Here is a 24,184-nt window from a genome sequence, read left to right as displayed (position 1 = left end):
TGGTTAACCAGAGGGTGGCAGTGGTGAACCAGAGGTGCTGTGATGAACCAGAGGGTGGCAGTCGTGAACCAGAGGGTGACAGTGGTGAACCAGAGGGTGGCAGTGGTGAACCAGAGGGTGGCAGTGGTGAACCAGAGGGTGGCAGGGGTGAACCAGAGGGTGGCAGGGGTGAACCAGAGTGTGGCAGTGGTGAACCAGAAGGTGGCAGTGATGAACCAGAGGGTGGCAGTGGTGAACCAGAGGGTGCTGTGCCCATACACAACCGCATGGGTAACTTCGCCATGCAAGCGGCCCGCGAACACGCAAAAAGGTCCGCGAACACGCAAAAAACCCCACGAACACGCAAAAAACCCCACAAACACGCAAAAAAACAAAAATCTGCAAATTCGCACGAATTCGCGGATTTTGCGGATTGCGAATTCGGTTTCGCGCAAATTCGCAAATTTCGCCCATACTTACTTAGCGGTACACATTGTGAAAATGCACTAAGCGGTTCTCTCCTATGTCAGGGTATTAATTTACACGGGGCTTGTAACGGTTCCACAGCAAATTTGTCCTGTCACCTGCAAGGTTCACCAGCCGAAGTGAATATTCCAATTTTTGGACAACTTTCAAATGGAAGTTATAATATGTTGAATGATCACAGCTGCTGTGGCATGCTGCCAGGCATCCCATATCTAGTAACAGTTACTTACAGGGTCACTTGCTGTATGCAAGTCTTGTTCCCCCAAATAGACACAGTCAGGGAGTTTCCTTTATGGCCTTCACTGAACATCTCTTCTATACAAATTGATACTTTAAGCAGAATGAAAGCCATTCTTTTGCAACAAACCATGCATTTGACCTCGGCCAAAGAAACTGATGGTCTACAAATTGCAAGGAGTTCAGCTGAGATGCAGGCTCTGTTAAGTACAAACTGCCCTACATATTTCACAGAAATGTTGGGACGTATCTTAAACATGTCTGATACGAGCGGTATTGTGCATGTATTTAAGAACGTATGTTCAGGACTGTTAACACCTTTTCAAGCAGTCCTCAGAATCATTCCAAACTTGGTGCACTCAGTGTGTAGTGGTCTGCTGCTAATACTAGCACTCGTTGCAGGAATCCTGTTTTTATTTCTACTGCTACGCTATGGCAAGCCAATCCACCGGCGACACTCCCAACACCGTGGAGAAAGCTCTACTGGAAAGGAAGTGTTGTGAGTGCATAGTACAACTTTTGGGTTTACCTCATATACGAGAATTAAATACCACATAGCTTCTGTCATTCAGACCAATCTGGCAAGATTGCTTCTTACCTGTTCTATGCTACCTGCTTTGCGGTGAAGAATGCATGCTAGACATCTGTCTAACACTTCCATCAGTCATGCCAATGGATATCGATACTCAGCTGGACCCGGTAACGGCCCATGCTCTGTGTGGTCCCCAGAGGCTACCAATCCTGATGACGGCATTCATTGAGATCTCACAGATGCACATTGCTAGTGCTGAGGTACGAGAGGAAACAATGGGCACACAGGCAACATGGGAAACTAACATTGCTGATGCTTCCAATGCTGACGCGATGCTTCGCATCTATGTGCGGTTAATCTTCTAAATAAGGTATTCCAACTATCACCTACAACGGTAGACAATTTTTTGTCTACAGGAATAGAGGATTTCATGTTTTCTCCATCCCCATGCACTGACTTTTGATTCAGCAGACAGTGTACCGGGAAGACTCTGATTTTGGCCTTCATTTTTTTAAAACAAAAGACAAAACTTGGAACTTTTTCCTATGATTAGTATTTTTTTCCACATTTGTATTTTTCTTTTTTATGGCAAAGTAATCTAATTACAGTAGAACTATTCATAGAGAACAGAATTCTTTGAACCCTTCCAGAGACAAATTGTCACCTTTGGCAAACTATTTAATTTATATAACCTTACATGAAATGGCTTCAAACTTTTTCTTCTGTAATTACGAACCATTTCATCATGGGTATTTATTTATGTTCATTCATTTATCATTCACTGTACACATATGCGTAGAATGGAACATTGCTTTAATATGTACAGCACCATTGTATTTCTTGCATAGCAACAGTTTTTAATGCATTTTTAAAATGTTTTACACATATTTTTAGCAACTCATGTGTAACTCTATTTTTAGTATGTTTAGCATGTTTAGCATTTAGTAATGTCGATCATTCGAAACTGAAGTGGGTGTTGTGTTTCGATTTAGATATCCGTACATAGGTTTCCTGAATAATTACTTTTTGTAGGCACAACTCACATTGCCCTTGTTTAGGCATAGAATCCCAGTCCCTATTTAGGCATCAGCCATGCTATCCAAATACAGGCATGGTCACCTACATCCGTCCATCACAACAAGTTCTTATGAACCAGACCCTTAAGCCATTGGGACTTTCCCTGCTTGGATTATTGATTTCTCCACGAACTCATTTTTTTATGCATGAAAAACTATTTCTTAGGTGTTTATTCATGACGTTTTCCTCTGCCTGACTTTACATCAAAGCTAGCATTTCTAGGACCCTTCCAGGTATAAATATACCTTCATTTACCAGGGGCTAACCACGGCTCGGTTACACAGCTCGATACTGCTTGCCATGGCAAGTTCGGAAGGAATTCGAGTCCCCGTCTGACGCACTGACCAGACACTGTCATCCTGCTTGCAGAGAATTCAGCTTCCGTGTCCTGCTCCCTTCGGAGGGTGTTAGGGCTTGAGATCCAGAAAGAGATTCCCACCTTTCTCATTCTAAGGTACGGAGCAGACTAGAACCTAGAGGGACTCTTGGAAATACAAAACTATAGCGAACTATACTATAGAAAAGAGCACCTACTTCTTACCTCATACTATGCTTAGGTTAGGCACACTGGGGTAGAACTATTTAGAAGCACCAGACGAATATTCATATTTTAGCCTGTGTTATTTATGTATGTTTATATGAATATATGTCATAGCTAAAAGACCATACTATTGCAGTATTATTTCTTCTTACTGCTCACGCTGCACGTATTTTATTTTGCATACTGTCTTGCGATTGTAACAGCTCATATCACTTGCACGAGAAATAAGACTTATATAAATCCTTTTATTGAAACGCCCATCTATCTATTTCTGTGTAACTCTGAAGAAACTAAGCATGCATGATTGACTAGTGAAACTGTTATCTGTTGTTTCCACGATTCTGAGACTGTCCTGATTCTAAAGAGAAACAAAGTTGTCATGTTTATGCGGTTGTCAGAAACTACTCCCTTCTTGTTTATTCGAGAAGTTTCTAGTGACCTCTGAGTTAGCTGGCACACAAGTAATTAAGTTTAATATACTTGACAGAGGCATACGGGCCTCAGTCCTATGCCAAAACTATAGTGTATATTATTCCAATGCGCAGAGCCTTTAAGGGAAATAGGAACTACACTACAAAGTGCGGTAGCATTTATATAGGGAGACTACGGGGAATACAGAATTGCAAAACAATTGTTATTACCAGTTGACTTTCTTTGCATTTCTGCCTTCAAAATGTAAGGAAATGTCACAAAAGAAATGTCATTTGGAAAAATTACCTCTAATTCATATGCTTTTATGGGTATTCACAATTTTGGAGATGTGCAAAAAAAACACTGCTTATAAACCCTATATTTTGTTCCCATTTCGGAAATATATTGGTTTCCTTGGTCCCAATTTTTCACTCTTTATATTTTACCAAATGAGTTGGTATATACCAGGCACACAGTGAAAAAACATTGCAATACGCTGCTCAGTTATTGGCTCTGGGTTCCTCTGGTTTTCAACCTACAAGTCCTGTATATCCCCACAACCTGAAGGGTCTGGTGGCTGCAATGGTATATTGCTTTCAAAAATTTGTCATACTTAGAAGTAGTTACAAGTGAAAATGTTGGCACAAATAGCTATTTTTTTTAACTCAATTTCAATATTTTCTATTTTCAACTGTTAGTTTCTATAAAAAGAAAACCTTGAAGGATCTACACAAATGACCCCGTGCTGAATTCAGAATGTTGTCTAGTTTCCAGAAATGTATCGTTTTCTGGGATCCATTATAGGTTTCACACCCATTTCTACCACTAACTGGAAAGAGGTTGAAAGCACAAAAAATTGGCTTATCCCAGTAAAATGACAAAACTGTGTAGAAAATGTTGGTTTTCTGACAAAAGTCTGCCTGTCCATGAAAGCAATGAATTCAAGTGCATCTGCTTATGAATGACATGACCATCACTCCCAAGATGGGAGATAGCGGTTTTCATTTTTTAGGTTTTGGGATATACAATTGATGAAGGACTTTGAATATGCAAAGCCAAAGATCTTTTACCTGGTATCTAAGACCCAAACCCCCAAGGATAGAAAGGTAGCCTTTGCTCAGTAGTAGTGAACGTAGACAAAAAGATGGGCTCACTGCATCACATTCTTTCTGTTTTGGAGCCTCAAGGGCAGCATGTCACCTAGCAGACGCACCTCTTCTGAGAGGATAGCCTCATAATCTTTTGAATATCAGACTCCTCATGGATATCTTCTCTTCTTTAATATTTGTATTGAAGGAGTAAATGGGGTATCAGTGTTCATGCATTTCCCCTGTCATACTTTAAGTAGCACAGTCATCAACACATGGAAAATGAGTTCTTACAAAGAGATGGTAGCCTCCAAGTTTTCCTTTGTGAACTTTTGTAGTTTATCCTTGCTCTCTGAAAACATTTGTCTCTTGAACAGTGTCTGAAATTGAGCACATCAAAGGGAGTATTGACTCAAGTAAAATAAACTGGGATTCTGCTAATCTGACATAATAATAGTACTTTGATCAGTCCACATGGCTCAGGGCACGCCTTCAGGGTTTTGAGAAAATATAACAATAGGTGTTGGTGGAACTCAAGTAGAGCTAAAGAAGGCTTAGAAAATCATACAGAAATGTAGATTTGGACTAGGTACAATTTGTGATAAAGTGCCAAAGTGAATATGGACGGATAACTTAGTACAGATATTTACAACAATCCCACAAGCTACCAATGACACCTTCTTTAGGAGCTCATGTGCAGCTCTCATTATGTTTTCAAGCTATTATGCCACACTGCCATAGACACAGCTAAAAAGTTCACATTCCATATTGCTCCAAAATCATCTTGAAAGTAAAGGACTGTTACCTTTATCTTGAGCCTGAATGACGTATGCATTATTAGAGAATCCATCTTCAATGCTGGCAAACCAACTTCCACCATTACGGACCTGGGAATGATGACAGCAAGAAAGGGAATAATTGTGAAATTATGTCAAAACAAGAAAGTGCGCTTCTTTGTTTTAACTGCAGTAAAGTTTGACTAGACTCCTGTTCTATAATATAAAAACAATAAATGACTCATAACCTCTCACACTGCTATTTTCTAAGGTAGAAAGATCATTCTGACTCTATCTGGCTGGTACAGTGAAACTGAAGTTGTTAGGGAGCCTTAAGAAAATGGTTTAACTTCGATATTAGGATTTTTCATATATTGACTGTTACCGTCCTCTGCATACATATTGGCTAATTAATCAATTAGAATACATAGAATAAATGTACTGGTACAACATATTTTGCTTACTTAACTTGTTTATTTCTTGTTTGGAAGGAAGGTACCCTAAGTTCAAAAAACTTACTTATGTGCTTAAAAGATGGTTTTAAATTGTGGTGTTACTCATGGGACGTAACTCTGAGACAGGAATGGATAAAATGTTGTTTTTATTCCAGAGTAGCAGGAAGTGGTTTATGGCACAAATCTACAGTATTTCACTCATCCACTTCTACATGTCATACATGGATAAAAGGCATAGCTGTCAAAACAAACTCTTGATCCGTGGAAATATAAGGTTGTTATATGATCATACCTGGGTTGCATCTTGTTAGCCAGCAAGAACCACATAAAAAGCCTTAAATTGGTTACTGGCTCTTAACCAACCAAAGTATATTGTAATATAGCACAATTTGTGAACACAAATTATTCATTTACATGCCAGAAAGAAAATACGGTGCAGTTGTAAACAATGACTAGCCTTAATATTGAAATTGGATTAGTGAAAATTGGATTACTTCATAGTCAACTGTCCCATCTGCCTAACAATTTATGTAGAGTTAGCTGCATTCAAAATGTGAATTTGTGCTAAATAATTTTGTTTTTTTTTGTTTGTTTGTTGTTTACTTGGGTTTCTAATGATAATCCACCTTAATCACCCCCTTGGCTAATGCAACAACTGTAATTTCCTGTTTGAACCAATGGATAATGTTGATTGAACTTCCATAACAGTGGATCCTGCTTGTGGTACATGATATACAGAAAATGCAAAAAATAGTAATAATCAGACCTAGCTCTTTAACTGAGAAAATGAGTCATAATTACTAACATTAATGTTCCCTCACACAGATTAAAACAACCGGTTCTTTAGCAATCTGAAACATTTAAGATGGTCCCTTACTGGTCTCAGGGCATTGGCAAAGAGTTCCATGAAGATGAGACCAAGAAAGCCCAGCTGCCATATTTAGAATGATAAGAAAGAGTAATAAATAGAAACGTGGTGATACAAGATATATTTGTTGTAAAGAAACAATGGCACATCTTCACACACACCACAGGACTCACCTGCTGCTTGATTACACTGGGGCACAGCAGAAATGTTAGAACCAAATCGGCACACAGAGGAGAAGATAGCAGAATGGAGCATATATGGCGAGGGTTTACCACAGTCAACACATACAGATTGAACATAATCGTCCAGGGGGCAATCAGTAGATGGTGAGCCAACAGACATGTTACCTTCAACTTTTGTTAGTTATGGTTTCCACTTGGAAAGACTCTGCACATGTGCCACACACTGTGCTTGTTTTTCATGTTTTAGGGTGCAGGTCACCTTCTTGGTTAGGTTTACTTGGGTTTGCTTTGGGGGTTGTTGGCCTGCCGTGTGGTTTCATAAATGGCACCCTTTGTCTATCCACAGACTTGACACGACCCCATCCCTGAAGAGGCCTGTAGCATTGATACCCACTTTATGTTACTGTATGATGTCTTTTCTTATCACTATGGTTATTTATTTCTTTTAGAGCTGGGGATTTTGGTTGGTAGAGGTAAGTACCCTCTTCAAGCAGGTACCACCACTCTAGCTAGGGTAAGCTAGATGCACAGTAGAAGATAACCTGTGCTCACAACATTCAGGCTTATCTAAAGAGGCAATATGTAAAGTATTTGTGCATCACACACACAATGACACTATGACAACCTCACAAAAATACTCCACACAGGGTTAGAAGAATGGATGATATTTTTATGAATATATCAAGAGCAAAACAACAAAAATTCATTAAATAGAAGAATACAATAAAAAGTAGTGCTTAGAATCAAATAGTGCTCAGGTGTTTCTTGAGGTCATGCTGGACTGGGGTAAATTCAAAGTGCATGCCAACCGCGATGGAAGGCAGGCTGGCTACAGGACTCATGCAGGTCCTGCTGAAATGTACCTTGAATGGAGCAAGCTTCAACATCGAAGAATCAATGTGTTGATTCCTATATGAGTGGAGGATGAAGGCTTCGTCAACAAACTCCTTTATGATGCAGGCACTGCGTTGTCGTTCAACAACACTGTCTGTCATCATCGAGCAATGCAGTCCATCAAAGTGAGTCATTAATAGGCTCCTGCATCAGTGTAGAAGAGTAATATGTTAGTTCTGATCAATACAAAGTCCTCAATGCACCAATTTTGATGGTTCTGTACAGATGTAATCACCTTTCAAGGGCCCAGGACTGGATGGACACCACTGGGCAGGGCAGGACTCACAAGTGGCAGTGTTCAGGTGCTGTTACAGGGTTGAAGGGAGTCTTTGATGGTCCTGAGACTGCAGAACAGAAGGCAAGCCAGCAAGCCCTTGGAGTCACTCTGGGTTCAAGTGAGATGGGTTCCATCCTTGTCATCAGTGGGACACAGATCAGAAGTCAGCAAGGCAGTGCAGCAAAGTAGGAAAGCTGTTCTTTCAGAGCTGCAATCAAGCAGAATGGCATTCCTTGTAGCACAGGAGTCTTTACTCCTGCCAGACTTCTTCACAGGTCCAGTAGGGTACTGTCTTTGTAGTGTCAGAGGCCCAGTACTTATACCCAGTTGTGCCTTTAAAGGGGGGTGACTTCAAAGCAGGCCCTTGAAGTGCACAAGGTCCTCTGTCTTCCCAGCCCTGGTTCAGACTATCATTACGGAGCAATTAGCCTTTTATGGATGGAAACAGGACATTGCAAAATCAGGTGCAACTGTCAGCTCCCCCTCTCTTTTCCTACCCTGGAAGAGCTACCAGAATGCAGACGTGTTCTCTGTCAAACCCATCCTTCCTGTGTTTGTGCCTGTCTACAGGGAATGTACAAAGTGTAGCTGTCACCAACACCAGATGTGTGTTGGAGAAAGGCTGCAAGACACATAGTGGAGTAAAAGCACAGATATGTCTACTTTCTAAAATTGTAATGTTAAATCCAACTTTACCCGTAAAGAGGATTTATCATTACCATTTCAAAGATATGAAACATGATGCAACTACTCCTTTCTCATCAGGAATTACTGCGTACATGTGTATTAAGGAAGTACCAATGCTAACATATGAGAGGAGTAGGCCTCACAGCAGTGAAAAACGAATGTGGGTGTTTGTCACTACTAGAACATATGAAACTTAAAAGTACATGTCCTACCTTTTACTTAATAGCGCCCTGTGCTTAGGGCTACCATGGGGTGACTTATGTGGAGGGCCACTGGAATTACGTGGCAGAAGAGGGCCAAATTATGCAGTACGTTGAGTAAATTTTGTGGTGAGAAAAGGCAAATTATGTGGCATAATGCAGCATTTTTTTAATAGTATATCTTCATTATTTTTTACTTTTTACCTTTGTTAATACTGTCTGGACATTGGGTGCACCTCACTAGAACCAGTTTAATACCCAAATATAGCAATAAACAACAAAAAGGTGAGCAGTCAGCCAAGCATAAACTAGTGCCCGCTGCATTTTAGTAACGTTTGAACCGTTTGAACTAGAAACAAAAAAAATGTTAACATCTGCAGATTAGGCAGCAGATGATGGAATATGTAGCAAATGAGGCAAATCTATAATTGTGCGACAATTGCTGCAGCCGTACAATTGCATAATTCCAGTGACCCTGCTTATGTGTAATAAAAGGGAGTTTAAAGCTTTGCAAGTGTTCTTAAATACCAAGTCGAAGAGGCAGTAAACTACGCACACAGGCCTTGCAGAGGCAGGCCTGAAACAGGTACGAAAGGCTATTTGTGCGGGTGGCACATCCCCTGCTGCAGGCCCACTTGAAGCATTTAGATTACAGGTCCTGGGAATAAGGTATACCAGTTTACAAGGGGCTTATAAGTACTTACAAGTGACGAGCCTATGAAGTAGCTTTCCAGGCGCAGAACTGTGTGACAACATTAATTGGGTTTGTTAATTACATATATTAGTTATAAATATCTTCATATATTTAGACATGTATAAAAGTAGCACTGCATTACATCAACATGTGTGATACTGTGCACAAGTGCTCATGAACATGGTGACGACGCAAGAGACGTGAGGAAGAATGTACAGCTACACGAAAGGGCGCAACACAAAACAGTTGATGGTGACATCTACATAGTAGAGATACCCAAACAATGAATGCTAATATATTCATGGGAAGTCGAAATGGGTATCCTTGAGGAGCTAGCGCCAAGATTTTCGCTGTAAAAGTCGACTGCGTTTTGGCCTGTTGGAGAGTTTAGACCATCATCAGGACCAGGTTACTCTTACTTCTATAGCAGTGGCGAAGATCGTGACACCAGACCAGTAGAGTTGTCCTGATTTAGCCTGGATTATTAAGGGACCCCGCACAATCACGATTGGGACTCCTGTTGCGATCTTCGCCACTGCTATAGAAATAAGAGTAATTTGCTCCTCGAGGATACCCATCTCAACCTTCCTTGTATATATTAGCATTCATTGTTTGGCTATTTTAACTATGTAAATCTCACTATCAACTGTTTTGTCTTGCGCCCTTTTGTGTCGCTGTACATACTTCCTCACTTGTCACTTGCATGGTCACCATTTTCACAAGCACTTGTGCACAGTATCCCACAGGTTACAAGCCATTGGATGTAACACAATGCTACTCTTACACATATCTAAATATATGAATTATTTATAATAAATATATGTAATTACCAAACCCAATTTTATGTTGTCACATTGTATTTTGTCTCCCTGGTTTCTCCTTCTGATCCCAGCAATTAATTGTGCTGCCTAAAATTGACCATTAACAAACACACTTAGAGACATTGTTGTACGTTTAAGTTGTTCACCCCAGTCTCTATATGGTTTATGGGCTACCTCCTGTAGTCTGATACTGCATGCGAAGAACTGGGCGGAGCTGTGGCTGAACTCAGAGGTGTAGAGGGTGAGGTGTCTCCTGCGTCTTGCATTCGGAGAAATGTATTAGCCCCTTGTTTACTCCGGCTGAGTCCCTGACTGCCCCGCCTTTTCCCCTGGCCGAGACTCCAGCCGTAAGGCACACTAGGGGAACTGCGCATCAGAGGAAGACTCAGGGGGAGAACAGAGTACCATCTGGGCCATCCCCACTAGTCTGGTTCCCCTACCTAGCCCCTTCATACCTTTGCAAGGGGCCAGGGCTTCTTGGACCCCTGACCTTTGGACCTCTGGGGTTCTTGTACAGTGTTGGTGTTGTCTGCCCCAGAACCAAAGCCCCATAACGCTGCTCCTCACCTCATTATCTAGCAAACAAACCCAGCCAAGTGCTAGAGCCAAGAGAAAGGAGCAGTTGGGGGGAGTTGCTCCCATATTCTTGGCACTCTGCTACAAATCTTTGGTTCATTTGGAGCCTTTAGTTAACAACATCCTGCAACCGGGAATATTATACTGGTTCATTTGATTTGGACAAATCGGTTACCTGCAATAAACTAAGGATTGTGGAGCCAGAATCAACAACAGTGGTGAGTGTTGTTTAAGATGGGCGCTATGTTGTGAGTCTCACCACGTGTCTATAGTGAGGCACAAAGGTTCCGTGCAGGTTGGTAAGAGAGGCTGTAGGAATAGAGTACTCAGCAAAAGGCAAGTCCCCACACCCACCGAAGTGGGCCAGCTAGGACTGGGTGTGGCTTGTGGAGATGGAGCACTATCACTCCCGACACCAGCCATAGATTTGCTGTTCAAATGTGCAGCTCTGTCTGCCCATTGTATACCACTTCTCAATTCAGGGCTAAATCCTCCTTTAATTTACACAGTTTCTTTTATCCTCAAAATATGATCATGCGCATGCCTGCCCACTAACTCAAACTTACCCCTCGAGGTTTACTACTCAGATTCCAGGCTTTGAAAGACAGCTCTTACTATACTTGATATCTTGAACATTCATTGTAGTGGATGAAGGTGGTGATCAATCCCAACTAAGGGAAGAAAAGTCATCCCTCCAACATGGCATTTAAAAAGCTAAGAAATCGCCCTGTAGCAAAGAAGCAGAATGAAACGTTACAAACAGTGAAGAGAGGCAAGAAAAAGTCTGCACATATGGGCTCTTTAGAAGGACTAACACCAATCCCTGAATTCTTTCCTACAATAGCTCTTACAACATCAGGAAATGGGAAAACACCAGAAGGAAGTATCACAATGATCAATGCAAAATTAAGTGACAACACATCAACTGATGTGATTTGATTTGAGGTTATAAAGCACAACAAATACCAGGAGGTGTCTCGACCCTGAAGAAGGGAGGACAGAGGGAATGAGATTGCATTTTAGTAAAAACCCAGGTCTTAAGAAGCTTGCGGAAACTCAAGAGAGAGGGAGCTGATTTAATTGCCAATGGTACCTTGTTCCAATTCCGGGTTGTGCAGACCAGAAAACTCCAGCCACCCAAGGGGGAGAGCCTGTAGGGAGGCACCACCAAATGTATCACTGAACTAGATCTAAGAGTCCTGTTGGGCATGTACCTGCTGATTTTGTCCCTCAGGAAGGATGGCCCTTGACCGTGAAGTGCTTTAAATGTTACACAAAGCGCTTTAAACAGAATTCTTTGCCGAACAGGCAACCAATGCAGTCAAACCAGAGCATGTGCGGCCGACTGAAATCTTGGAATTTTCATCAGCAGTCTAGCTGCTGAATTTTGTAGAATTTGTAGTTTTTATCAGCAAGCCTTAGAACAAGTGCCAAAAGTCGAAGTGAACGCAGAAACAAACAGCACTGCTCTTTCCACTGAATCAAGTAATCAGTAGATGATTCCAGAAGTCGCCTCTATACATACCTTGTCATTGGATTATACACTACCTGACATTGAATTGAGTCAGCTCCCTTATAAAGCTTGGAGCAAACTGCTGAGAGATACCTTAGAACTATTTAATAATACACAGAGCAATGTAACAGAGATTGAAGTGAATCTATCCTGGTCTCCATGCTTTCATCTTTAACATTTTTTTCACCCGCAAAGTAGCTTGTAATCATCTCCGAGTTTTCAGTACTAAGGGAAAAGGCAACATCCAATTCTAAACACACACTAGACATCCGAAATGCAATATTAAAATCTCTAATTAATCAAAATGGTCTGTCCACTGCCGGAAGGGCAGATATTGGAGTGGAAGGCCAAACAAGTGAGGTCGTTGACAGCCCAAAAAAAACGATCCACATGGAATATTCACAAAACGTCCAGTGCACCTCAAACAAGCTAAAAAAAAACAAAAAGGGAAAATGGGAATGGGAAAGCAACAGCTTACTCTCTTATTTGCAAAATCACCCCTTGATCTGGAGGCAAGTACTGAGACAGATGCTCCTCCCTGTTACCTAATATTTAATTACCTGATGTAGCAGGTTCCTCGAAAATAGCCTCTTTTACCTCTTAAACAATAAGAAACAGACCCAGAGAAGACTAATAGAAATAAGGCAAGAGTAAAGAAGTCTGTGGGGGGAAATAAACAAGCATTGGCATAGCCAATAGGTCTCGCCTTTGGGACCTTATAAGGGTTTAGCAATGCAACAGTTGATGTTGTTGCACCAAGGCTATTGTGCTGGATAACTAAACACTTATAAGGTCCCAAAGGTGAGACCTATTGGCTATGCCAATGCTTATTTGAAGGGGGCCTCGAAACGGGTCTCTGTCAGGCTCTGTTTTGTGCCCTGGCACCGGCGGCACATGCATTTTCATGACAGCAAGTGCGCATACTCACACTGCTCACTTCTCACTAGTGGAGAAGTTATGCATGACATCATGCCAGGTGAACGTTGTAGGGGAAGGGACATCCTTTAACCGCATCGCTGCGGCGGCTATTCCGCCGCAGCGCTAAGGGGGCGGGGCGGCCGCGCGGCGGCCGCATGCTGATGTCGGAACCGCTCCGTCATCAGCCGCGGTTGGGCTGTGCTCATGACGGAGCGGTTCCGTCATGGCCCCACCCGCTCAATAGAACGCGACGCGCAGGCGCGGCAGCCGGGCCATGACGGAACCGCTCCGTCATCAGCACAGCTCCACCGCAGCTGATGACGGAGCGGTTCCGTCATCAGCATCGAAAGGGTTAAAGAGACTCATTTTCACTCTGGATTTCCCTTCTCTTTTTGAAACTCAGGAGCAGCAACATTGCCTGGGGTCACCAGGGCTTTAAGAGGAAACATTTTCAATATAATATACAAGCCATAGTTGCTGCTTATTAATCCTATGCAACTAACAACCATTGACAAAGCCAATAGTCCTGGCTTGTTGTAGGTATGATGTTACTTGTTGTATCTTATATCTGGATGCAATGACAGAAACAGCAAAAAACAAGTCGGGCGGCACACTATTCGAAGCACAGATTTTGTCTTACATGTTTTTAAGCCACACCCTTAATTACATTGGCCACGCCCCTTTGAGAGACCCCCCCCCCCAGTTTTTTTAATCCCACTTAAAGCCATGCCTTAGAGACTCTATCTGGTCACAAGGCCCTTGGTACCACTTGCACCTTTTACAAGGGACTTATATATGGGTGAACGGTGTGCCAATCATGGAAACAAAGGTACAGTTTTGGGAAAGAACACAGGCACTGGGAACCTAGTTAGCTCTCGCATTAGGAGCAGTGGGTCCGAGATAGGAGCCCACACGTCAGAATATCGAAATCGGCATCCATAAAGACTGAAAAATGAAGGGACTCTAAAAAGAATCACAAACTCGACCCTGAGAAGCATTATTTGCACAAAATAGAAACATAAATACTGTTTCACTATTAGGACGTCTGCACCCTATAATATGTTTTTACTTATCCTTGGCTTATAACACTATGAATCATGCACTGCTGAAGAGCTTCTATCTACAATAGATTATCCGTGTCAAATCTTGGTACATCAAAAATAGTGGCGATACATATCCAGGAACGGGGCAAGGGAACTATCAGCATATCATAATCGAGATGGATTAGTCATAATACACTCTGGCTATATTGAGGAAGGGCAAGTTTGGAAAAATCCTTCCTAAAGAAAAATACAGTATTCACTGGTAAAAGAAAAATCCTGAAGAAGGCATTTGTCGGAACGCGTTGGTGGTATTCTGCAAATCACTATCAGTGATTTCTTTTGTACAATTTGTTGATACATTTTTGCTACATACTGTGTTAGAATTATATCAAATGTGATAAATACGGTGTAATTTACTGTGAAGTCTAATAGTTATCCATCAACTATCATTGAAATACAAGGTACAATATGCAACCATTCATATATTGAAGTAAAAGGTGTATACATTGCTTTTATATGTATTTTTTATATGAACAAAACATAAAACTAAAATAATGAAAATAAAAATATTTTTCTAAATTGATTGTTATAATGTTAGTTATGTATCAAACACATCTAAAGTTTGTGCACTACCCTATTTAGAATTAGCACTGAGCCCGGTGCATGTCCACTTTACAAAAAAGTTGTTTTTCCCTGATAGGGCATTTATCCTTCTTTCAGGGGTGCCACACTTTTTCCAAAGTTAGCAGGAACCCAATGAACATTCAGTCAAAGTGCATCAGAAATCTGGCAAAAAGTGGGGGGATTATTGCAACAAAAACCCACTTTTCTTCAAGGTATTCTAGTGGACTGAGGGGGCACCACGCTCATTAACCATCCCCACTCCGCTTAGCATATTGCCCTCAGCTTCTTTTAAGAGAGAAGTCTGCCAGTGGACAGGAATATGTCCCATTACTGAAAGTTTTCTGCTGGATGGTGTTAAAAGACAGCAGCAGTTACTGACAGCTAAAGGGACCCGGGGAGGAGGGGAGGGCTGCAAGTTTAGCTAGAGAGAGAATACAGACATGCGGGAGTATGGAATCATTTAGTTGCAATGCTATGCGAGGGTGGTCGACATGAAGACGTGTGTTCGCACATTCTCTGCATGTCACTGGATCTCACGTTGTGAGACAGAAGCCGGGGGCGGGGATGGGCGGGGTTTGTACTCCTCCCTCCTCTCCTGCCCTATCCTGTGCCGAGAGCGCAGACAGCCAAGGGCCGTTCAGAGAAGACCATCGGGCTGGCTGGAAAGGTAGGAGCCTCCTACCCCGAGAGGTGAGGAAGAAACCGCGTCTGCTCCTTACTAACAGCGGGAGCATCCGGCAGGAGGGAGGCGAGGTATGGAGTGGGCTGGTCACGGGGAGGTGCAAAGTGAGGCTTTCATTTGAGGCTCTGAATCTTATAGGGGAAACCGAGGGTGTAGATTATCCAGTTTATCAACTGTGAGCGGCTCTGGTGCTCCAGTCGTGTTTGAGTGTCTCATCGCCTTGCATTATGGGGCTTGTAGTCAGCGTTTATAATGGAACAAAGTACCAGATTTGAAAGTAGTATAAGTGAGAATGGCATGGTGTGCATGTTACAGCTGGCGTGGGGCAACTCTAGTAACTCATGGGGTGGGGGAGGGGAGGATGGGGTGAAGAGTGCCGGACGGGGCAGACAGAGAGTGTGCTGGGTAGGACAGGCTCATTCAGCTCTTCATTGGTCTGAGCTGGGGTCTATCCTGCAGTCCCGCCCAGAGATCAAGTTTGGTCCGACTCTTCCTAGGTGTCCACACGGCCCCCACCACTCCAGGCTCCTCCACCTGCACCCCCCACCCCTCCCCACTGGCCCCCTAGGGTCTGTGGCGGCTAAGGGAGAGATGAGAGGAACAACCTGGGTTGGCATCAGGACAGAGAGAAAAGTCCTCGGGACAGACATACTAGAAGAAGGAAGGAGGGGTGAGAGCAATGAAGAAAAGAAGGGAAGGAGCAGGATATTAGGAAAGAGAAAGAGATAGAAAGGAAAAGTAGAGAGATGATAGGGGAGGTAGAAGCCTAGTGGGGTGAAAGAGGTCAAGTCAAGAGTATCTGGAGAAGAGCGGGGGTGGAAGGAGAGGTGGATGGATCCAGGGTGGTGAGGGCAATAAAGGAGAGAGAGAGGACGAGAACAAAGAGACAGATGATGAGGAAGGAAGGACACAGAGTGAAAGAGTTTGGCAAAGCGAGAGAAGGACATGCAGCAACGGTGCTCAGCTCCGGCTGTTCTAAAAAGCAGGTGCTGTGACGGGCCCCTATCGGCCTCTCCAATTTTGCATCACCCTCAGGATGAAAGAATAAGTCTTAACTCTGCAGCAGTAGCATTCTTCACTGCCTTGAAGTAACTTCAAAGAGACTCGTTATAGTTCTTTCATAGTCTCATCATTTCAGAAATGGATCATTTTCAATGTTAAATACAACAAAGTCATAGTTGTTGCTTATTTATCTTATGCATCTAACAACAAAGCCAATAGTCCTGCCTTGTTGTAGCTGTAATGTTACTTGTTGTATTATATATCTGGATGCAATGACTGAAGCAGAAAATTAACAGTCTGGCAGCACACTATGCTAAGTACAGATTTTAAGATAGGGTATTTTTAAGCCACGCCCCCAATTACATCGGCCTGGCCCTTTTGAGAGACCCCACAGTTTTCTCATCCCACTTAAAGCCCTGCAGAGACGTACTTCAGTTAAACATGCACAGTCCTGCAGATAACTGTAACTAATCATTATTTGCTGCAGCAAAGGCTCCATGAGATCGGCTTACTTTCTACTACTCCCAAGTGGTTTTGCTCTTTCTTAAGCAATGGTTCCCAGTCTGTTCAGCTGCCTCTTTTCAAGTCTGAGCCTGTGGTGGCAACTGCGGCGTTCCCGAAGGACTGTCCTTGAGCTCTTCAATGCCCCTATGACTCCTCTGCCTAGTACTGGTTAGAGCATGAGGCTTTGATATTGCACAGTATTCAGATGGCCGTCAGTTAATTGTTTCCAATGATGAACAAGTCTCCCCTTTTAGTTTAACACAGGTATCGCATGCGTATGCCAGCACCTGACCTGCCAATTTTTAGGAAAAAAATTGTGAGTATGGACCCAGAGAAGACACGGACAATGTCTGGCAGCGGCACCCCCTCCTCCTATTATTCCCTCTCTTTCTGTCTTGCTCCTCACTTATTGAAAACTGTGACTTGAAGAAACGGTTCACAACCTATCTTGCCTTCTTTCATTTAGTTGCTTCCCTATGAAATGGATCCAAAAAAGACAAGCGGTGCCTTGCGCTGACAAGGAGAGGAGGAGGCAGCAGAGGGAGGGGAAGAGAGGAGGGGGCCTGCTCTGGGTTCCCTTGTGGGAGCGAGCAGGAACCATGTGTCAAAGCTCGCTCCCGCAAGGGAATCGCCAAACGTGCACGCGTTGCCATTGAAGGCAATGCAATGCGTGCAAGTTTTTGGCTGCCAAACTGAATCGATGGCTAAAAGTATTTTCCCTAGCAGCGCATGCGCGCTGCGTAGGCGAGACCCAAAAAGCACCTGTGAATTTGCCTTTTGTATTGTGAAACAGCTTGCTCCTTTAACCTCAGTGCTAGTGTGGGTATCTGTTAGAACAAACTTTATTCTATGTGAGTTCCTCTTACTAGTTCTGCAATTAGCTTTTTTCTTTTTCCTCAGACTTCTTTACTTCTTTACTTTTGCTTAATTTCTATTGGTCTTCTCTGGGTCCGTTTCTTATATTGTTGAGGAGGTCTAAAGGGTAAACAGAGCTAAATAGAGTGTATATATATTCATGTCTTTACTGTTATTGGATTTATTAATGACAAAAAAATTATAAATAGACATATGCCTTTCAAATAAAATTCTCTGTTTGGGACAATGATGATATTTGTAAAGAATTGGAGTTAGTACCTATATGTATATTGTGTTCTAGGGGAGTTTTTCTTGGTTTTGATTATAAACAGAGCTTTGGACACACACTTGGCCTGATAAATCTTGACAAGGGCTTGGAGGGGTCTACATCCCAGCCTAGCAGCAAAGCTAAAGACTGCTCCTGTGGTCTTCCTGAGCTCCTGCCCTTTGGCCCAATCAGGGGCTTCCAGCTCAGATTGGAGTCAAACAGCACACCCAAATAGGGGAAACTCTCCACCTTTGCCAATAAGTGCACATTCAGGTTAAAAGATTTTGTTCTGGGTTTTCTGAGACCCACCGTGCAGACGATCCAGATACCAACATAGGACAGCTTGGTTCAAACATTACGTGTCTAAGATGGGGCCTTTCCCAGTTTGGGCAGGCACAACGATTTTCACTGCCCTAGCTAACATACAATATTGTTGGTATCGGGCCAAAATGATTTTTAGTTCAGCGAGCTCACTTCACACCACGTTCTTTGCATCCTGCATGAATTACCTTAGATCAGTGCTATCCAAACTTTTTTAATCGAGAACATTGAGCCTAACCTGAGAGCTCGGAACCGCAGTCATGCCATACGATTGGTCCTTCTAATAAAAGCACACCTTCGATAAGAGACCCTATTCTTCCACACTATGTCAGAAGCCCAAAACCCTCCTTCCCCCTAACCACATACTGAGTGGAGAAGTGTGGCTCACTGGTTAGAGGAGGCAGACCCGGACGCTGAGATCAGACCCGGGACCAGGGTTCAATTCCCGACGCGGCAGGGTCTTGAGCCCAAAATGTCCACGGACTCGGTAATTCTCGCTTCGGTGCCTACTCGAATCACAGGTTCACACTCTGCAACTCTGGGCAATAGCTTGCTTAATCTCCATTGCGGCGGGATGCCTGGCTTTCACCTTGGGGATACCCAGTATGGGCTATCTCACAGGGAAAAATCAGGACGGGTTCCCAATGCAAAGCGCTTTGAGACCTGGTGGTGATATTGCGCTATATAAAAACCTATCCATCCACATACTACACTGTCTGCATAATCACTTATGTTTACTCCACAGTGGCACCCAATTTTCATCTTCGCAAATTTATGTGACTTTTCTGCTCAGCCAACACAACTCACACATAACACACCTCTGTCACCTTAACCCTCTCTGTGCCTGACGTTTCATTTCACGCCTTGCTTGATACCCACCTTATTTGCCTAGCACCGAACTCCCCCTTTTGAAACTGTAACTCCCTTTGCACCGGTCTCCTCATTATGTCTGCCCGCATCCACAGAAATTCTAATCACACTTTGTCTCACCACTGAAAATCACCACAATCTGCTGTCAGCCACCCTCACTGTATCTGTAATCTTGCTGTCTATACAACCTCTCACAGCATCTGCCACTCCTACATTCTTTGTATCCACTCCACTTTGTCTCCGCCAAACGCCACTTTTTCACACCCTACTTCTATACCAGGAACCCCTTTAACCTTTCACTTTCTCTATCTGTCACAGCAATCGTACCTGTCAGCATCTCCATTGTATATGTCATCCACCATGGTTTTCACATTCATTTTAACGTCTTCCACATTATAGCAACGGTATTTACCGTCTATCACACCACTTTATTTTCCCCATTGTGTTTTTCAATGCCAATGTATCTGTAACCAACCAGTCTGCCACACTCTTACTGCATCTTTCACCCCTTTATATCTGCTACTCCGATGCACTTTATTTCTCTCCATCACCATACCGGCCACCGCCATTCTGTCATTTATTTACCATATCTGTCAAGCCCAGCTGCCTCTATCTGTCGTTTACTCCTGTTTCACTTCGACATTACGTGCCCACCACTTAATAATACTCCGCACTATAACCACAGTGCTTCACCCACACTTTCTCTTACTTCCACTATATCTGTAAACAGCCTGGATCTACCACACCTTCGGGGTCCCTCGTCCCACATTGTGTTTGTCAACACCCATCTGTCGACTACGCAATTTGTCAATTGCCCTGTTAAGGTTTCGCCTGTACAGGGCCGCTGTGCAACATGTCTAAAAATCATTGACAAAGCCAATAGATCTCGCATTTGCCAATGCTTGTTTGCATTGCAAGCATGGCTGGACTGGGCATAAGACGTTTCCTCGGGAGGCTGGCAGGTGCATTTTCAAATGCGCCCGCTGCAAAGATCCTTGCATATCCTGTAGTTTTCAGGCAACATTAAAAGTGTCAAGGTAACTCTGGTGATTAATGTATCTGCTGGAGAGAGATGGTAGTTTTGATTTATCTAAGGAAGCGCAGAGGGTTAATATGCCTGCTGTAAAGGACATGTACTATCAAGATCACAGAACAGTATTTATCTGCATAGCTCAGTGGGTTACTGCTTTTTTCATAGAGCTCCTTTTGTTACTGCATAGTTCATAAATACAATCAGAATCTAGTACAGTGAGAAATAACTTGCCATCAAACAGCTGCATGCAGACTGTATGGTACAGGTTAGAAAGTTATGTTTTTTTCCCAGTCTTTCATTATTTTATTAGTAATGCTAACCCGAACCATTGTGTTACGTTCTGGATCTGATTCACAAAGGGCCTCTACACTCCTGGTGGAGGTTGGCAGTAATGGGGGAGACTCCGCCCTCAGGGCAGAATCTCTGCAATGATTGTGAAGATTCCGCCTCGTGTTTGGAGACTCCCACATGATTGTGGGCCCCTACCATGAGTGCAGAGGCCTTCGTGAATCGTGGCTAGAGAGTGTGTGCCTTTCCAGACCAAGCACTCTTAAAAAGTGCCTACCACTATGGATGACGTGTGGCTCCTGCACCTTGCAGTCCTCTTTACCTTATGTGACATTTTCTATACACTGATTTACACAATTATAATTTGTTTTATTTGTATGTGTGTGTGATATAAAGTGCTTCGACACACTACAATGGTATGAGGCGCTATAAAACATATGAAATACATGTGAGAGAGGGGCTATGGAGAGAGGAGCTGCACTTTTGGAGAAGGATAATGAGGGAATCATTGAGGTGCCCCAACACAGATTTTCTTCACCTACTGCTCTGTAAGGTCATCATGTACTATGCTTTAAAAGCTAATACAATTAAATAGATAATTTAAAAAAATGTGTTGCAGAATAAACCATATTACCCAAGCTGTTTTGGGGAGGGAGAACTCCCCCAAAACCCCCTTGCAGTGGTTAGGCTTGCTCACTGCGCAGCCCGGTCCTGAATGCTAATGAAGTCCAAAACGGTTGCAGTGCAAACAACCATTTGCAAGGAGTCGCAATAAAATCTGCCTCATTAAAATGCACCAGGCGAGATTCATTTAACGACTCATTGCTAACGACTATGGGCCAGATGTATCAAGGTTTGCAGAATTGGCCCGTTTGCGAATGGTAAAGTGCCTTTTGGTATGTATCAACCCAAAAGGCATTCGCAAAATAGGTAATCACAATTTTTGCGATTACTTATTTTGCAAATGCAGTTAGGGAATAGCAATTTGCAATTCCCTAAATGCAATGCAAGAAGCATTCACAAAATGCGACTTTGCATTAAGGAATCGCAAATTACCACCGACTTCAAGTGCATTTTTCTAAGTGCCATGTGGCGCATACACATGCCCTTAGGGCATGTGTGTGCGCCACATGTGCATACTTACCTTTTTTGGGGGTGCATCCGAGGGGGCCTTATGTCCCCCTTGCAATTGCATCCGCAATTTGCGATTACCTATTTGGTACTCGCAAATAGCGAATGCCTTCCCATTCATTCCTATGGGCCTAGAAGCCTTCCCATAGGAATGAATGGGAAGACATTTCCTAATAGCGAATCGTAATTTGTGATTTGCTAATAGGGAATGTTAAGGATTCGTAAAAATAATTGCTAATCCTACATACATTGCATTTTGCGTATGTAAAAAAGCGAATCGATAAAATTCGCAATTTAAGAATCGCTAAAGTAATTAGTGATACATGTGGCCCCATGAATGCAGAGTTGGAGGCCTGCTACTGTCATCAGACCGAAATCCATGCACTTACATAATGCCTACTTTTTTATTACTCTAATCTCTGTCCATTAAAGGAACAAGAGATGGAGTAAAATAAATAAAAAAAGGAATCAAATAATGCTAGAAATCGCATTGAGGGAGAGCATGCGGTGGTCCCCTGGAGCACCCGTACACTGTAATTCACAGGGTAGAAGCTGTCCGTCACTGACAACGTTCACTTTGGCAATCAGTACCACATACCTGTAAATGGTTTGCAACTACAAACGTGGTTGCAAAGTACTGAGACTTGCTTCCTACAAGCACTACATCTGATATAGTAAAATAAAATACAAAGTCACGCAGCCATACCTTCACATGATGAGTCACGTTCGCGCTGCCATTCTCCATTCTAGAGTAGAAGAAAGACAAGACGTGTTGAAAAGATGGCTCGAAAATTTGTTTTTCTTTTTTTATGTATTTATGCAAAATACATATTTTCATTTAGTTACAATAAATACAAGTAAAGTGGCAGGTGGTCTCGTGATTAAATCACTGGCATTGTAGCTTCCTTTGAGAAACCCTGTGTAGAAGTGTTATGATGATTTTACCTGCTGATATCTACCAGTTCTGAACTGGAAGTGTTTTGAAGGTTTTACAACAAACAAATGTATGCATTTTAATAATAACCAACAGAGGGCATGGGTCGGTACGAATTGTCCCTGCTAAACTCTGGCCTGGATCCACGGCCGAGTGTCGAGCTGGGGGCCCTAAACAAGCATGGAGGGGATGGATAGCAGACACCTACAGCCAGAGGCGACAGCGATTTCCTCAGTACAACTGTTGTCCGAGGGAACAGCAGCTCCAGAGCAGCCTTGGAAGCAGCCACGAATCAAGATATTGCCGGAAGCATAAGGGCTTCACAATTAAATTGGGGGAATATAAGCCCATCTTCTTTGCAGAAGATATTTTATGTTTCTACTTAACCCAGCAGTTTTAGGGCAAGCCTTGGTTGCAGAGATGGATATATTTTTACTCCTAAGTGGCAGGATTCAAGATCAATTACTCGAAATCACTGGTAATGGGAGTGGCTGACCCAGCCTACACTGCGCGCTCCCACCTATCGCAGGAAGAATTCCCATACATGGAAGGCCTGTTGTAATACCTTGGTGTTACTATCCGGTGGCGGTTCCTCCGCTAAGGCGTAGTAGGAGCGCTAACACACTGTGCAAAGAGGAAAAATAAAATAACAATAACATATAGTTATTATGAATGTATTTTTCCTGTTGCACGCAGTCAGTGGCCTCTGTGCAGATTGGGGCGGGGCGGGTCTGGACAGAGCAGAGTAGGAGTGGTTTGCACTCCCAAAGTTCACATGAACAGTTTGGCCAGCCCTCTTGGGCCACTCAAACAGTTCATGTGCACTTTGCATGTTCCCACCAGGCTGCATTACACAGCCTTGTGAGGAACATGCACAGGCTCCCTGTTCCAATCTGAGCACCGATCAACGGCGCTCAAACCAATCACAACGCTGCATTGTAGTGTTGTGATTAGCTATGGGGGGTCTGTGTGCCCGGTGCTTCCTGATGCCGGTCGGGCTGCAGAGAGGAAGAAGAAGTAGGACACAGGGGTGGCAGCGACCGTCCTTTCTGAGATAAGTGTTTTTTGTTTGTTAACCCCTTGCGTGCTTGTGACGGAAGACGGGTGTGGTGAGGGGGTTAATTAACCCCTTAGCTGCGGCGACTATTCCGCCGCAGTGCTAAGGGGGAGGGGGGCCGCGCGGCGCTCCCGTGCTCGTGACGGAACCGCTCCGTCACAAGCCTCGGGTGGGCTGTGCTGGTGACGGAACGATTCCGTCACGGCCCGCTCGCCGTGCCTGCGTGGCGCGGAATCCACACCTGCGCTGAGGGTTCTATTGGGCGGGTGGAGCCGTGACAGAACCGTTCCGTCACAAGCACAGCCCACCCGAGGCTCGTGACGGAGCGGTTCCGTCACGAGCACGGGAGCGCCGCGCGGC

The 24,184-nt window shown here is 43.4% G+C and overlaps 1 protein-coding gene across 2 annotated transcripts in view; it reads right to left on the bottom strand.

Annotated features, from left to right (window-relative positions):
• The window catches only part of RAPGEF3 (Rap guanine nucleotide exchange factor 3), a 1,135,646-nt gene that overhangs the window by 416,215 nt on the left and 695,247 nt on the right, over nucleotides 1–24,184 (bottom strand). For both annotated transcript variants that reach the window (XM_078688545.1, XM_078688554.1), the window contains exons 16-17: nucleotides 22,540–22,579; nucleotides 5,157–5,238 (exon numbers count right to left, since the gene is read on the bottom strand). In XM_078688545.1, coding sequence (XP_078544671.1) covers nucleotides 5,157–5,238; nucleotides 22,540–22,579 — 122 coding nt within the window. The remainder of the gene's footprint in view (nucleotides 1–5,156; nucleotides 5,239–22,539; nucleotides 22,580–24,184) is intronic.

The sequence above is a fragment of the Lissotriton helveticus genome, chromosome 1_1 (assembly GCF_964261635.1).
Source record: "Lissotriton helveticus chromosome 1_1, aLisHel1.1, whole genome shotgun sequence".
In the NCBI taxonomy this organism is placed as follows: Eukaryota; Metazoa; Chordata; class Amphibia; order Caudata; family Salamandridae; genus Lissotriton; species Lissotriton helveticus.
The sequence above is the reverse complement of the archived record's forward strand: the minus strand, read 5'-3'. Positions and strand labels throughout refer to the sequence as shown.